Source organism: Orbicella faveolata, unplaced genomic scaffold (assembly GCF_042242905.1).
Source record: "Orbicella faveolata isolate gen_17 unplaced genomic scaffold, um_ofav_v1 contig_27, whole genome shotgun sequence".
NCBI lineage: Eukaryota > Metazoa > Cnidaria > Anthozoa > Scleractinia > Merulinidae > Orbicella > Orbicella faveolata.
In genome coordinates this window covers 4,456,695-4,471,305 of record NW_028301555.1, presented here as the reverse complement: position 1 = coordinate 4,471,305, position 14,611 = coordinate 4,456,695, and the positions used below count along the sequence as shown (strand labels likewise).

The window sequence follows — 14,611 nt, the reverse complement described above, 5'->3', positions numbered from 1 at the left end:
CCCTGTTTTGTTTACACAATGTCCGATGTACAAAAGTACATTTTGCCCAAAAACCCTATCCAGTAGTTTTTGTCATGCCCTAGCCTATCTACCATACGAATATGAGCGAAATCGAATTTTCGACCCTTGCCGCGAAATTAAGAATTTGTCTGATTTTTACAAGCAGGCACTCTTAATTATTATAAGATGTAGTTATTTGAGATGTAATTATTTAAGTCTGCATAGTCTTCGATTACCAGCCGACATTTAGACCTTTACGGAACAGAGAGGGGATAGGCCTTGCCTGGAGACCAGAATTACGAGTCCAAAAAAGGCAAACCTCCATACTACCTAAATCGGAGAGTCACGGTAGTGATAACTTACTCATTCCCTTCATGAAATATGGACGAACATTTTCCCGATGCTCCATTTTGGATTCATAATGTCTGCCCTCGGCATCATCCATCTTGTATACATTGGCACCCATGGCATAAGACGAGTAACACTGGTCTTGATTCCAGGAGAAGTGATCGAATCCTTTCATCATTGCAAGTCTCGCGCATCGTACGTGCCTTTTAGTGTCGTTAATAACAGGTCCCAAATATGACATGATCCATCCACGGTCTTTGATATAGCTCCTCGGGAGTGCGATCATGAGTTGAGCTGAGGAGCACACACACCAGATGAAGTCATAGACGGCTGATTTTGGTCAATTTGTACAAGTTTGTCGTTGGTAAACAATTATAATCTGCTATCACCCCATTACTCCCTTGTTAATAATAATAATAATAATAATAATAATAATAATAATAATAATAATAATGACAATACTTTTTTATATAGTGCAATTTCTATTACTATCCAATAGCGCTTTACAATGAGTTTAAAAATATCTCACCAATAAAAAGTAAAAAATGTAGAAATATATAAAACATGAGCAAAATAAACTAACTAGTAAAATAACCAAGCTGTAAAAATCAGAATAAAAACTGAGAATAATGATAAAATAGAATTATGATAAAAACTTACTAAGTAACTAACTAACTAACTACTAACTAACTAACTAACTAACTAACTAACTAACTAACTAACTAACTAACTAATTGACTACTTAACTAAATAACTAAATAACTGACTAACCAATAATAGATTTTCTAGTAAAAAGCTTTCCTAAAAAGATGTGTTTTAAGACTGCGCTTGAATTGCATCAAATTGTCACTTGAGCGGATACCCAGCGGCAGGTTTTTTTTTTACCTTAAACACTATTAATTTGTGACTTAAAATATCGCGGTGTTGGTCTATAACATTTCCACACTTACGTATTCCAAAGACAATCACACCAATTGATGCCACTGAACCGCTGGCATAAACGATTGCAGGCTTTCCCCATACGGGTTTTCCACCATCATACGCCTGGTCCACTCTTTCCTGTACGATGATCTGAGGTACCTCTGAAAAAGAAAAGACTCTGAAGATTCTGGTGCTAAACCAAGTCCCTCCCACCACAACGTAGTTCTTAGCCGGTCCCTGATTGGTTGATGATTCTCTTTTCCAAGTAGCAGCCAATCACAGACAACTCATTAAGCATCGCTTAGAATTTTTAATTTTGGCTCGAATGTCAAAATCGATTTTCGGATATTTCCTCTCGCAAATGGAACATCATTTTTTAGATTTTCCGGAAAACAGGACAACCTCATGAGGTATTACCAAATTTTCGAAAATTTCTCACAGGGCGATTCAATTTCCAGTTTATTTTTTTTCCCAGAAATACAGAATCTTCGGTTGCGTGGTTCGCGTTTTGGGATTCAGAATGTCATAATTCTCGGATTATTCAGAACTGCTGCCAGGAAATTTCCGTACTGTTTTCCCTGTTTCAAAAATTTCAGAATTGAATTGCTTATATGCGTGTAATGCAGCTTACAGAATAAAATAAAGTAACAGATAAGATAAATTTGATTTACCTTCCAGTCACAAGCTCAAGCGATTAAGATTTCATTAATTCAAGAATGTAGCGCGAAAAATTGATACATCTCTCCGCATGTATTGCTGACCATCAAATTGTATAATTTATTTTAAAACCGCTACAACCTACAACCGTAGCAATTTTCCTTCACTGCTTGATTAGAGACTAGGGTGATGGACTTGACTTACCCAGTGTAGGGGTCCAAAGGTTTTTACTTCCCTGATGTATAAAAGGAACAGAGTCAAACTTTGTAGGCGTTTTAACCCCTAGGAATAAAAAGACACAAAATAGCCAGGTTTAGGTGTTTGCGTTACGTTAGAGCCTTGTGGGATCGTTCGTTACGTTCGTTCGTTCGTTCGTCACGTTCGTTACTTTCGTGGCCTTGTGGGCCATTAGGCCTGCACTTATTTCCAGGCCATTAGTATAGTGTGTCCCATACTCTCTCCCCTGGGTGAGATGCTAGTCTATCGCAAGGTCACGCACCAGCGCTACCGTTAGATCTGTTAGTATTCGTTTATACACCTGAGTGAAGAGAGATGCTGTGGGAGTAAAGAACTTCTTCTTCCCCAAGTTTAAACAAAGGAAATCATGTTATGTTACGGTGTTTGGATATCTGATCTTAATTAGCATTCATTTTTGCCATTTTATTTCTCGTTTTCTCCTTAGTTTTAGATTAGATTGAGAGAATATACCAAGCATTCAAGACCATGTCTGATCACATTTCCGAACACCTCGAAGTTCATCAAAACACACCGCTACGCGTCGTATTTTCAACTCTCGGTGCTTTGAAATGTGGCAGAACACGATCTTTCGTGTTCGATATATGACGCAGTACAATGAAGGGCTCATTTTCCTCCTGGACCACTCAATGGACCTTTTCAGCGGTACGGCGTCCATTTTGAATTCTATTGCTCAGGGTGCAAATTAGAATGTATTTGCCCCCGAGCATCCCATAATAGCTATTTCAAACAATAGAATTCAAAATGGCTGCCGTATCGCCAAAAAGGTCCATTAGAAGTCCAGCGTACCAACATTAGGCCACTATGGCTTCCATTGCAAATGTACTTTGTATGCACGGAAACGACAACAACGTATACAGCAATATTGTGACTTTCAACGATGTCTCTGGCGCAGTTTTAAGGTTACAGTATACCTTCAGGGGTGTCTCGCGCGCAAGCGATGTAGCGCGTGCAGTTTAAGCTGTAGATACCTAAACCCCCATATCAAATTAAAGCATATAGAGCTGGCTATCAAACTATACCAACAATTTTGAAAGAAAATGAATTGTCGAATTTTTCACGACCACTAAATGCGAGCGCCCGAATCACCTTTCGAAAGTTACAAGTCAAAGCGAATTTTGTTTTTCGCCAATTTAATTTTTTCCTCGGTTTCAGGGCCCAAAGCGCTTAAAAAACGTGTCTGCGTTTTGGCATATTCAATTGCAGTGAAAAGTTACAGAACATTTTCGAAATAGGATTAAAAAAATGTGGAGTGATCGTACAAAAATCGCTCTCGAAGATAAAGTATTTCGAAATTAACAATTCCCAGACACGCTTTTGTAGTTTATATGTTAAACTAGCCACTGTCCAAATTTAAGAGCAATTGAACAAATTCCCTTTGAGTTATAACTCTTTAAAGTGTCTGCTTCAAGTGAAAAAATTTATTCGAGAAAACAGCGCTAAGAAAAATTTTCTGCTTCGCAAACAAACTCCGCCCACAAACGCCTTCAACTGGGTTCTCAGATAACTAAAGCCAATCAGTGCAGGGAAACTTTACTACCGTTAACCTCCTGGTGAAATTTACGCGCGAATCTCTAAAAGACTCTTGTGTTTCGCAATGCGCTCAAGGAACCGAAAGCAGAGAGATAATTTTTCTGTAGCTCGGTTTTTCTTGAAGCTGGTCTGGCAAAATGGGGAAGACTAAAAAGGATACGAACGCTAGAGTGGCTGAGCGAAGGAAACAAACAAAAGAAAGCGCGGAGAGCAACTGTGTGTGGGCAACTGCATGGATAATATTTCAAATGGTCTCAATGAGTCCGACGATTCGTCGAGATCGGACTCACCAGAAGAGTCTCTGTCAGGATCCTTGTTATTGCGTCAAGTTCCGAAATATTTACAGAACCTTTCTTTTCTCTTACCACGAATATTTGCCCGCCTTATACGATAACTATAGCTTCATCCGCGTGGCGAACTTTCGCTTGTTCACTCATTGATGTATTTTCATTCGTTCTTCGCTGTTTTCGCTTTTTCGAACTAGTCCATGGTTTAAACGTGGTCTATGTTTACTTATAACTTAATAGAGACACACCTAATACCAAAAATGCTGGGTAGTCAGAACAACAATGCTCATCAACTGAGTAGTCAATTCGTGACATCCATATGGGTAATTCCCGCAAAAATCGTCTCGGTTGATTTCATACGCGCCATAGGGCTGTCAATCAAGAGGTAAACTTTTACTTCCGTTGAAAACGTAAAACCGCCATTTCTCCGCCAATATTTAGCCTTTTTCAAATTTTTTTTTGAGAAATTAGCGATTATTCTTTGACCACTATTTTGACCCCAAAATCCAAATTTGAAGAAAATTGCCGACCCGAAGGTATACTGTAACCTTAAGAGGACTTTCAAAATGGCGCTGGTAGAAAACCACGAAATGGCTTAAAGCAACACATACCAATTTTAGCGGTTATCACGTGGTGCCGATAGATTTCTGTGCCGTCTCGTAGTTTTCCCTTGCATATAAAATGTCTGCCGGATCTTGTTTTAAGGGTTCGCCGTTCATCCAGAAACAGAACGTTCCGTCCTGACGCACTGAACTCGTTATTAAAAGTTTTCTGTACCCAGACAGTTTGCTTAAAATCGAGGATTTCCCTGAAAAAAAAACAAAACAAAAAGATGAATAAATACTTTCATTTGCCAGGTTTGAAGGGGATCTAGTGGCTTTGAGATCTTGGTCAATTCATCAGACAAGCTGACACCAGAGCCGCTTTCTTACGAAAATGGTGTGTGCTGTGAAGCTCAAACTATTTCGAGGCAGCAAATCTATTAGAACAATTACTTCAGAGAAGTCCTGTCTCAGAAAGCCTCAGGACCCCAGGATTGTAAGTAACAAAAACTCTACACGTACATGGAATTATGAAATTTGCTGAACATCGACTTTCCAAGTGGTATTAAGACTCGATGCCGTAAACAAGAAAGAAAACCAGCTAACTGCCCTAAGCGCGAATTTTGCTGCAACGTGACAAAACTGACTAACTGACTACCTCATCATTTTAAGTGACATTCAAAACTGATTGCGGGAAGCTTTAAAGCATACTTCAAGCTGAAGGAAACTCGCTTGTTGTGGTTGCATTTTATGTAACAAAAACTCTCTGGTTTTAATGATAACTTACCTGAGATAGTGGTGGTTTTGCCACATGACTCCATGGCCATATTTAGGTGGCTTGCCACATTGTATTACGTCCCTCATGTAGTAAATGTTCATGTCTTCACGATAGGGATTCTTCATAATCCCAGGCGTTGCCAAAACATATTCCACGCGTTCTTTGTTTATCTCTATGGAAATTTCAAGAATAAAGAAGTCTGTACAACCGATTCATGTCAATTAATCTAACGTAACAATTAGAGAAACTGCCCCATCAATGTTCATGGGGCCGGGGAGGTGTTGCATTGGCTTTACAGAACTAACTAAATGGCTGACTGCCTGTTTTGCTTACAGACTGACGGACTGGCTAATTGACTTACTGACCTAAACACCGTCTGATTGAGTGAGGACTGACTGTCTGTCTGTCTGACGGACAGACTGACGGACTGGCTGACTGATTAAATTACCGTCTGATTAATTGAAAGACTGACTGATTGACTGACTGACTGACTGACTTTCTTTCGGATTAGCTGACGGAATAACTGACTGCTTGACTGCCGATCTAACTGAGTACCAGTTGAGCTGAAAACTGAAGGACCTAGACGATATAGATTAGGCTTACCGAGGAGTTTCTTTTCCAGTTTATCTTGAAGCGATTCACCTGCAACAACAACAACAACAACAACGACAACAACAACCGTTTATTTGTACTCACAATTTATAAAATAATTACAATAAACATTAAATTAGTATAGAGTACTGCCTGCCCAAAATAACCATAAGGGCTAAAAAGAATGGGCAGACATTAAGTTACATAGATTATTTGTACAGTTATCGGTCGGTAACACACTTACACACACGCACACACAAATATAAAGATACAAACAGAATGGAAACTTACAGCGGAACAGAATATATCCTTATGAATTAATTAAAATAATTGTAATATTTAATATGAATCAATAAAGTGTATTTTTAATTTCTTCTTTAACTGAAAATCAAGTAATTTTTTGTCAGCCTCATCAAGAGAATTCCTAATTTTAGGTCCCTGATATCTAATGTTGAAGACGCAGAAATGAAGTAATTGAAATGTTGCAACGCAGAAATGAAGTAATTTGCATAAGAACCTGTATCGAATAGACTCCATTTTAATCGGAAAACCTGTGCTATGCGGCCGCCAGCCTCAGTAAATCCCAAACGTTTCTTCTCATGTATTAAGACAACGAACCTGTAGTACGCGGACGTTAATTAAGCTCTGGTGAGTGACCGCTTAATACAGGTTTTACTGTGTTTGAAACTGCGTGATCACGATCATTGTACAAAAAAGAGTTGAAACTTTCTCCATCAATGGTGTCCTCAAAAAAGAGTATTTCGCTACGGGTAGAAAAACAATCGATAATGAACCAAAACGAATCAAGGATGGTTAGGATTGGAGAAAGATTGGGAAGGATTGCGAACGCCGGATAACCCTGGAAAGATTAGAATGTGCCATCCGTGACAAGACTCCTTTGCCAACATAATTAACATAATTAACATAATTATAAATGAGTAACAAGGATGGTCTGGACTGAAGAGATTTCTCAAGACGTATTACGTACTGTAAACTTGGAAAGTTAGTATGCACCATCTGTGACAAGGCTCCTTTGCCAACATAATTAACATAATTAACATAATTATAAATGGTAACAAGGATGGTCTGGACTGAAGAGATTTTTCAAGACGTATTACGTACTGTAAACTTGGAAAGTTAGTATGCACCATCTGTGACACGGATCCTTTGCCAACATAATTAACATAATTATGTTAGCATCCCCTATATAACAAGGACGCTTAAGACTGGGGACGATTAAGCTACATTGCAATCGATAGACCTGGAAAGTTAGGAAGCACCATCCGTGACATGGCTCCTTTGCCAACATAATCAACACAGTTAACGTTATGTTCATATTCACTCCATATAAGTAACAAGGACGGTTAAGATTGGAGAAGGTTTAAGATGCATTAAAATCGATAAACCTGGAAAGTTTAGGATGTACCATCCGTGACATGGCTCTTTTGTCAACAAAATCAACATAATATTTTTAACATCCACTTCATATAAGTAACGAGGATGGTTAAGATTGACGAGGATAAGGACGGATTCCTAAACTCACCAGCATCACAGCCGAACACTTCCACTCTCATACAGATCCACTTTTGCCAGGTGACAGGAACGAATCTTAAATAACGAGCGCGGATTCTGGGATTCAAATACTGCCGCACGGTATCTCTGAAGTTCTTGTTAGCGACAAAATACTGAAAGTAAAAAGCAAAACAAAACTATAAACAAAAAGCACGTATTTACCAGTATTAGAGTAGTATATCAAACAGGAGAGCCAGAGTCTTGCCACATTTCTACACTTGAAAATTGGAAGCGTAACAGAATATTTTAAAGAAACTTTCAGGTGTTGGAAAAGTGTTTTGTCAAGTGTTTGAAACTAAAACTAACGTGGAAGCGAAGAAATATAATCGTAAAAATCCATACTAATTATGACACGAGTCAGGACAATGATATATCAAACACGAGAGACAAGCCTCAGTCACATTTCCCAACATCAAAAGGAGGGTTCAAAATACCAAATGCAGCTAAGTATTCTTGGCGAAATTTAAGGAATAGAGCCCGTGCGAGATCGTACCACGTGATCAATTTTGGCCAATGACAACAATGAAAAATTTAGTGTTGATCGAGCCATAATTAAGAAATACAAAACATGTTCCGTGTTTCTAATTGAGTTATAGAAACACGAATGGAAGTTTGGGAGAACGAGAAATGCCGTGGAAACACTCGCCTGCGGCTCGTGTTTCCACAGCTTTTTCGAGTTCTCCCAAACTTTCACGAGTATTTCTACAACTTGATAGAAACACGGAGAACATGTGTTATATTTTTTTTAGAAAACACTGCGACGAAAACAAGAAAAGCAACTTTTCAACTTTGATTATCAAAATATAAATTCTCTTCGCTCTAGCCATCATTGCGTCAATAGCTCATGCTAGTCCTGTGTTTCTATCGAGTTCTGTATAATAGAGAAAGTCTATTTTTACTTATATGATCATGCGCAGTTCGGTATGTTATTCTGGGCGTAAACAGGATATACAGTTACCGCATTTGACGCCCGGTGCGTATTTTCGTAATCCATTGACCTTGGTACTTTTTTGTTATATAAGAATTTTACTTAACGCAGCAAGACCGTGAAACAAGTAAACAAACGTCGATTGTATATATTCGAACCGGCATAAAGTAACTTTCATATTGCCTGGAGGCGATCGAACAGAAAACATTTTAGCAGACTCAACCCAGTTCTGTTATCCTTTTGGTCGAAATATTTGAAGATGAATGGATCAAACCGGGTCAGTGATACAGCAACATTGCAATATAAGAACGCTGTTTGAAAGGCCTACGGAATTGTGCCTTTGAGAAAAAATTTGTCAAGTTTTTATATAGTTCAGATCAGTTTAAATCGATCCAATCGACGCTATCACCTAATGACATTGGCTTGTCACGGCGAGGAGGAACGGCGAAGCAAAAAACAGAAGTGGGAAGCTAAAGATTAGTGAACATTGACGAAGGACAGATTCCATTGACCGTGGAACAATCTTCACACGGCTGTCACACGGCAGAAAGACGACGGCCAGAAATTACCGAAAAAGATGTTTTGAAAGCTCATGGAATTACTCAAGACCGCCTTGAAAATCTCTTGATATTTAGGCCCAATGAAAGCTCCCCTTAGCTTTCCGCTTCGTCATCCACGAAAGCAAAGAAAATAACTTGATGGTGTGTCAAGTTTATAGGATCTGAAAAAGACATTCATTATTTGAAAATCAGCTCATCAATAGTTTCCTTTTTGTTTTAACAACGGAGTAGAATACTGCCAAGGGAAAATGATTTTCTCGATATTGCGGAATACTTTCCGGAATCTCTCATTATTGGCAATTTACTCTGGTACTTCACTTGTCGTGCATGTACGACAAAGAAACATATCGATAGAAATGTAACTGGTCCAGCGAAATGTCGCTTTTTGACTGACACAAACAATAATTTTCAGCGTATAATAGCAAGGGTGAAATACAATGGCACCTTTCATATCTTCAATATATGTTCTAGTATCTGTATCATGCGCTAAAAATTCTGTTTTTCTAATATGATTTTTGTTTTGTTGTAAAAAGAGAAAAACTATAGCTATTAACTTGTTAAATAAGATAGTGTAGTCACTCCTTAAAGATATTGTATGCAATTAATGTAAAATTTAAATAATGTTATTTCTTATTAGTATACGCTGTCAATTTCGCAAGGAGGGTAGGGTGAGTTCTCGCTTTATTTCCTTCTTTTCGCAAAAAACATTTGATAGGTTAAAATAAGAAAAATGCCCAAAGACCAAGCATCATGTAATTAAAAACGCAAAATTGTTCTAAATTCACTAGAATGACTATCAAAATCGTGATGCGGAGCAAGAAAGCTAGTCTCTATTTCCCTTCATCATATGGTGCAAAAAATGCACTTTTCTACAGAGAAAATCATAAAAATTGCATAATAACCAAATGCTATCGAATAATGTCTTGTGGATCACCCTATGTATTTCAAACAATTCCGAAATTCACCGACAGACTTCCAAAGCTCTTCCATAGGTGTACGATTTTTTTTTGGAAGTGGTTGGTTTTCCTTTACAACTGTTTTAAAAGTCACCTTCAACGATTGTAAAGAGATTATGTAAGTTCTTTTCGGATCACATGTTGAAATAATAGAACATCGCTTGAAGTAAAATAAGCTACTTTTTCCAACCTTCTTATAATAATCGCTCTCATCATATATTTTTTTTAAATTATAAATTGTCGCATTTATGGCAACAACTTCCTATATGTATTAAACAGTCGTCAAATTTGAGGCAGTTTAGCAAGTAGCTGAAACCATCTGTACATTCTACATGCATAAGACAAACCTATCTGACAACTGCTAAGTACGAGTAATCTCCTACAGTATTTTTACAATTTACACACATGTGGTTAAAAAAACCGGAGACTGTTTTTGCCATTTGCGAAGAAAATTTCCTCTGATTACCAATGAAAAAACCTACTTGTGAACTGCAAGCTATTACAGGTTAATTTTAACCTCAGATTCCCAGCTAAGTACTGACATAGTACGTTAGGCCGGGTGTCTATCTAACTTCTGACTTTCATGCTCAACTGAGCGAAAACACACTTAGTACCAGTTACACTGGGAACTCTCAAATCTGACCGATTCCAGTACAGTAAATCTTGGTTCTGCTGGGGCTCTTGCTATTGTTCGATTAGAAACCTATCGTGCGAGGCTTTTACGAAATGAAAAAAGCCGATTTTACGAATAAATGGAATATGAAAATCTAAACAAATAAAAATTAAGCACAAGTATCAAAGAAAAAAACGCGGCTGGTTCTGAGCCCAGGATGTACATTACGTGATACAACGTATCTTTTATACTGTGTAAGTATTTCTACTATGCCAACAAAAATACAGCCAATCGAAACACTCCACCCCGTCTCGGTCCAGAAACTCGCAAAAACACAAACAAACAAACAAACAAACAAACAAAAGAAAATGGCCAATATCCAGCCATCTTGACCAGCTCGGTCAAAACTATGTTCTTCCGAAACACAACGGGTCATCCCGAGAGGGCAAGATAGCACCATATTCAGTACCCGCCCGGGTAGCCAATCGCTGTTCAGGATTCGGTTCATCTTGCCCGCTCACGAAACTAACGATATAATTGATGGTATTGCAGCTAACCTTCCCATCATGCGCTGCGCGTATGTTGCATTGATTTTTTTGGCCAACTATGAAAAGGCGACTGTGATTACACGAAAATATAAGCAACATGTGGGACATGACTCGTAAATCAACATCATTCCACTGAATTTTAATTATCTTTATCATTGCACTTGCTAATTGAACATCGTTTCTTAATTAACCAGGTGAGATGTTATTCTCTAAAGCAAGAAACCAAAATGTGAATCCATCTGTGGAAACTTGACTCTATCGTCTGCTAATTAAATTTAATATTCTGCCCGTTACACTAGCGAAAACCGTTTACGATAGAAATGTTTTTCACTCTAACTAATGGCTTTCCTTATACCTTCGTAAACCTACATTTTCGAAAGGGTCGTGTTACACTCTTGTTTATCGATTTCTTTTTCGTTCAAAGAACTTCATTTTCGCTTCACTATTGTTAATTAACAGTACTAGCGAGTGCAAGTCTTGTCATGAATTATTATCAATCATGATTGCTTTCCAAAGGTATTCTTGCGAAAATTCTATTTCGCCGGTAAATCAATTTATGAAAACGATTGAATTTCAAATATAGTATAGCATCGAGTTTTATTTTCTTCGATTTCGCATGCAGTTCTCTTTTCTTTTCATTCGAAGACGCACAAAGTTTGCGCTGCTCTTTCACTCAGTTCTAACATCAAGTTATTTCCCACGGGGTCTTAAATAATTCCATGGGCTTTTAACACGTCGCTTTTGGTAATATTTGGTCGCTCTTTTTCTGTCAGCTGGCGATAACAGTGTGAGCGTTGCTCCTTGGTCTGTGTTTCGTCGGCGTTCATGGGGTCTTCTTCTTGTGCCAATCCGAAGTCATTTAGTTGTAGCATCGACGGGATCAGTGGCAAGTGAACCGCTCTGTGGCAGAAACTTGAAAAATTTTCTTTGACAGGCATAAATCCATAGGCTTCTAACACAGCGGTTTTATACTGCGTAGCTGCTATTTCAGCGACGTGGCTCGATCGATTCATCTTGAACACTTGAGCCAACAAGAATCACAGAGCTGATGATGATGAAATGTTTTCTACTCGAGTCCAGGCCATGTAAAGCTTATTTATGTGATCTGGAAAACATTCAATTGATGTTTGTTGCCTGGCTGCATTGTTTTGCTAATACCGTAACGGGACCCGTAACGGAACCTTGCACGCGTGGAGATCATACGCGTACATACGTAAGTGGCGAACACGCCTAAAAAACAAACCTGTGTGCGCATGCTTATATAATGGCAACATAACATATTTACGCAACATACGTGCGACAAAGCCATATTCATTGACGTGGTAATCTCTGATGAGAAATAATCAACCTGAACAGTATTGTTCACCCGAGAAAAAAATCGGCGAATGCATTTGGTTGTTTTAGTAAACATTACAAACTGTATCGGTAGAAATAGTACAATTTTATAAATTTTTAGGCCTAAATAACGAAAAACGAGTTAAATCTGCGAAAATAAATTTAGTCATGAGTACGCCCAAAAATGATTATGAGTTCCCAATACTGTAAAGTGTAGCTACGCCAGTGGATTGACATGATATTTGCAAAAAGCAGATACGTGCATTAGTACAAAATGAGCACGCCTTTAATAACATACCAAATTGTTGTGTTCATACAAGAAAATAAGTTATGTCCTCGCTGTACGTTTTTTCTTTTGCCGTACTAAGAATTAAAATTTTGGATTTCAGCCTCCAAATCGCTGGAGCAAATGTTCTTACTTGAGTCTGTGCGCACATAGGATAAATGTGTACGTGATCATATCAATGGACACGATAAATACGTCCATCAAAACACCAACGCCAGTGTTAAAAGTCAAATAGGAACACATGGTGCAACTTCTCCCGAATCAGAAAGTAAAAGGGTTGCATTAAAATGTAACTGCTCACCATTGGATGCGATATTAATCTAGTCCATAAACTTAACTGCAGTAAATTTAACGAGTATATACGGTAAATTTGGAAGAGGTAGTATTGAACTGAAGCTATTGGAAAAAGGTTCAGAAACTTTCAGCGATCTTTGAGAAACCGCTCTTCTGATTCAGAATTGTTAAAAAATCGAAAGGATCTTCCAACCATCCGACAGCTATGCTTCTGCTGAAATCTATTTCAAACGACTGAAAATAGTTTTTCAAACGCGCTTTAAGCTAGTTGTCGACAACATGACTCGTTGTACACTGAGTGAGATACCGATTGTGTGAGCTAACGATGAGTAATCTAGTAAAGACTGTGGCATGTAACAGCATATTGTTGCCAGCTTTGCTTTGGTCTCGGTAAAAATTCTCAGTTTTATATTATTTGAATTCTTCTAGGTCAAAATCTTCATTAGATCTAACACAACATGTTTATTTGTAGACATACATACATACATACATACACGCATACATACATAAACGTTATTTAAGCTCGAATTTCAGAGTAGCTTGACAAGCTAATATTTCCGAGAACAAAATATTTGATAACAAAAAATTACAATAGAAATTGCTATTTACATATTTACAACTGACCTTATATTAACTAATTATAAAACTGTCATTTACATGTTTCATGAATTGGCTTTACTGATGTGCTTTTTGAAGTCTGAGAAGTTACATACCCTTATAAAATTGGGTAGAGAATTCCATTCTTTTGTTGCCGGATAAGTAATGGAGTGGACACCAAAAGTTGTAGTTTTAGGTTTGGGCATTTCCAGTATAAAGTATATTTTCAAAAAGCTGAAATTGCACCAGCCGCTTCGGCTCACTCGCAATAATATAAACATGAAATAATATAAACAATAATCATATAAACATGAACAGTTTGTAAAAATATTCGTCAAGCCTCCGTCCCATGTTTGATAAACTTAGAGAGTCTTTATATTACATTATATTATATTGGAAGTCATTCGCTTAGTATAGGTAATTATACGGTTTCGAGTTGAATTTGGAATTAATTTGCACGAGTGGGTTTTTCAAAAAGCTGAAATTGCACCAGCCGCTTCGGCTCACTCACAATAATATAAACATGAAAAAATTTGCGTGGAGGAAGTGCCGGAAGATCTCTCTTGAAGCCATTTTTTCGCATTCGAGAAAACTTTTTTCAAATATCCCGCACAGAATTTCCGTCATCATTTTACGTGAAATCATTGGCTTAGTAAATTTCCTATCGTCTTTCAGCCAATCATGATTTACAATTATGATGTGTCATTTGCACTGGTGTTGCACTTGAACTGTACTGCTTTCAGCCAATCAGAATCGAGTAATTTTTTCATGTACACTATTATCTTTGGAATTTCTCGAAGTTGCCAAAGTGATCTTCGCGAAAGAAATCGGCAGCTTTCGGATAACGAGTAAAGTACAATAATTCTTCTTTCACTACGGAGTTAAATATTGGCAAGTGCACAGGGAATAGAAAAGTGCTGTATCCTTGACTCGTAATTCAACAGTCATTCCAGTGAATTTTAATTATTTTTTAATTTACATTGTGCTTGCTAATTGAACATCTTTTATTA

At 37.7% G+C, this 14,611-nt stretch overlaps 2 protein-coding genes across 3 annotated transcripts in view; one reads left to right on the top strand and one right to left on the bottom strand.

Annotated features, from left to right (window-relative positions):
* Positions 1 to 14,611, top strand: part of LOC110042619 (uncharacterized) — an 89,674-nt gene that overhangs the window by 36,445 nt on the left and 38,618 nt on the right. The gene's annotated exons all lie outside the window — the stretch shown is intronic.
* LOC110042639 (uncharacterized) overlaps positions 1 to 14,611 on the bottom strand; it is a 38,453-nt gene that overhangs the window by 7,695 nt on the left and 16,147 nt on the right. The window contains exons 14-20 of the mRNA XM_089296513.1: positions 7,456 to 7,597; positions 5,925 to 5,963; positions 5,331 to 5,493; positions 4,613 to 4,809; positions 2,131 to 2,208; positions 1,299 to 1,430; positions 364 to 642 (exon numbers count right to left, since the gene is read on the bottom strand). Coding sequence (XP_089152639.1) covers positions 364 to 642; positions 1,299 to 1,430; positions 2,131 to 2,208; positions 4,613 to 4,809; positions 5,331 to 5,493; positions 5,925 to 5,963; positions 7,456 to 7,597 — 1,030 coding nt within the window. The remainder of the gene's footprint in view (positions 1 to 363; positions 643 to 1,298; positions 1,431 to 2,130; positions 2,209 to 4,612; positions 4,810 to 5,330; positions 5,494 to 5,924; positions 5,964 to 7,455; positions 7,598 to 14,611) is intronic.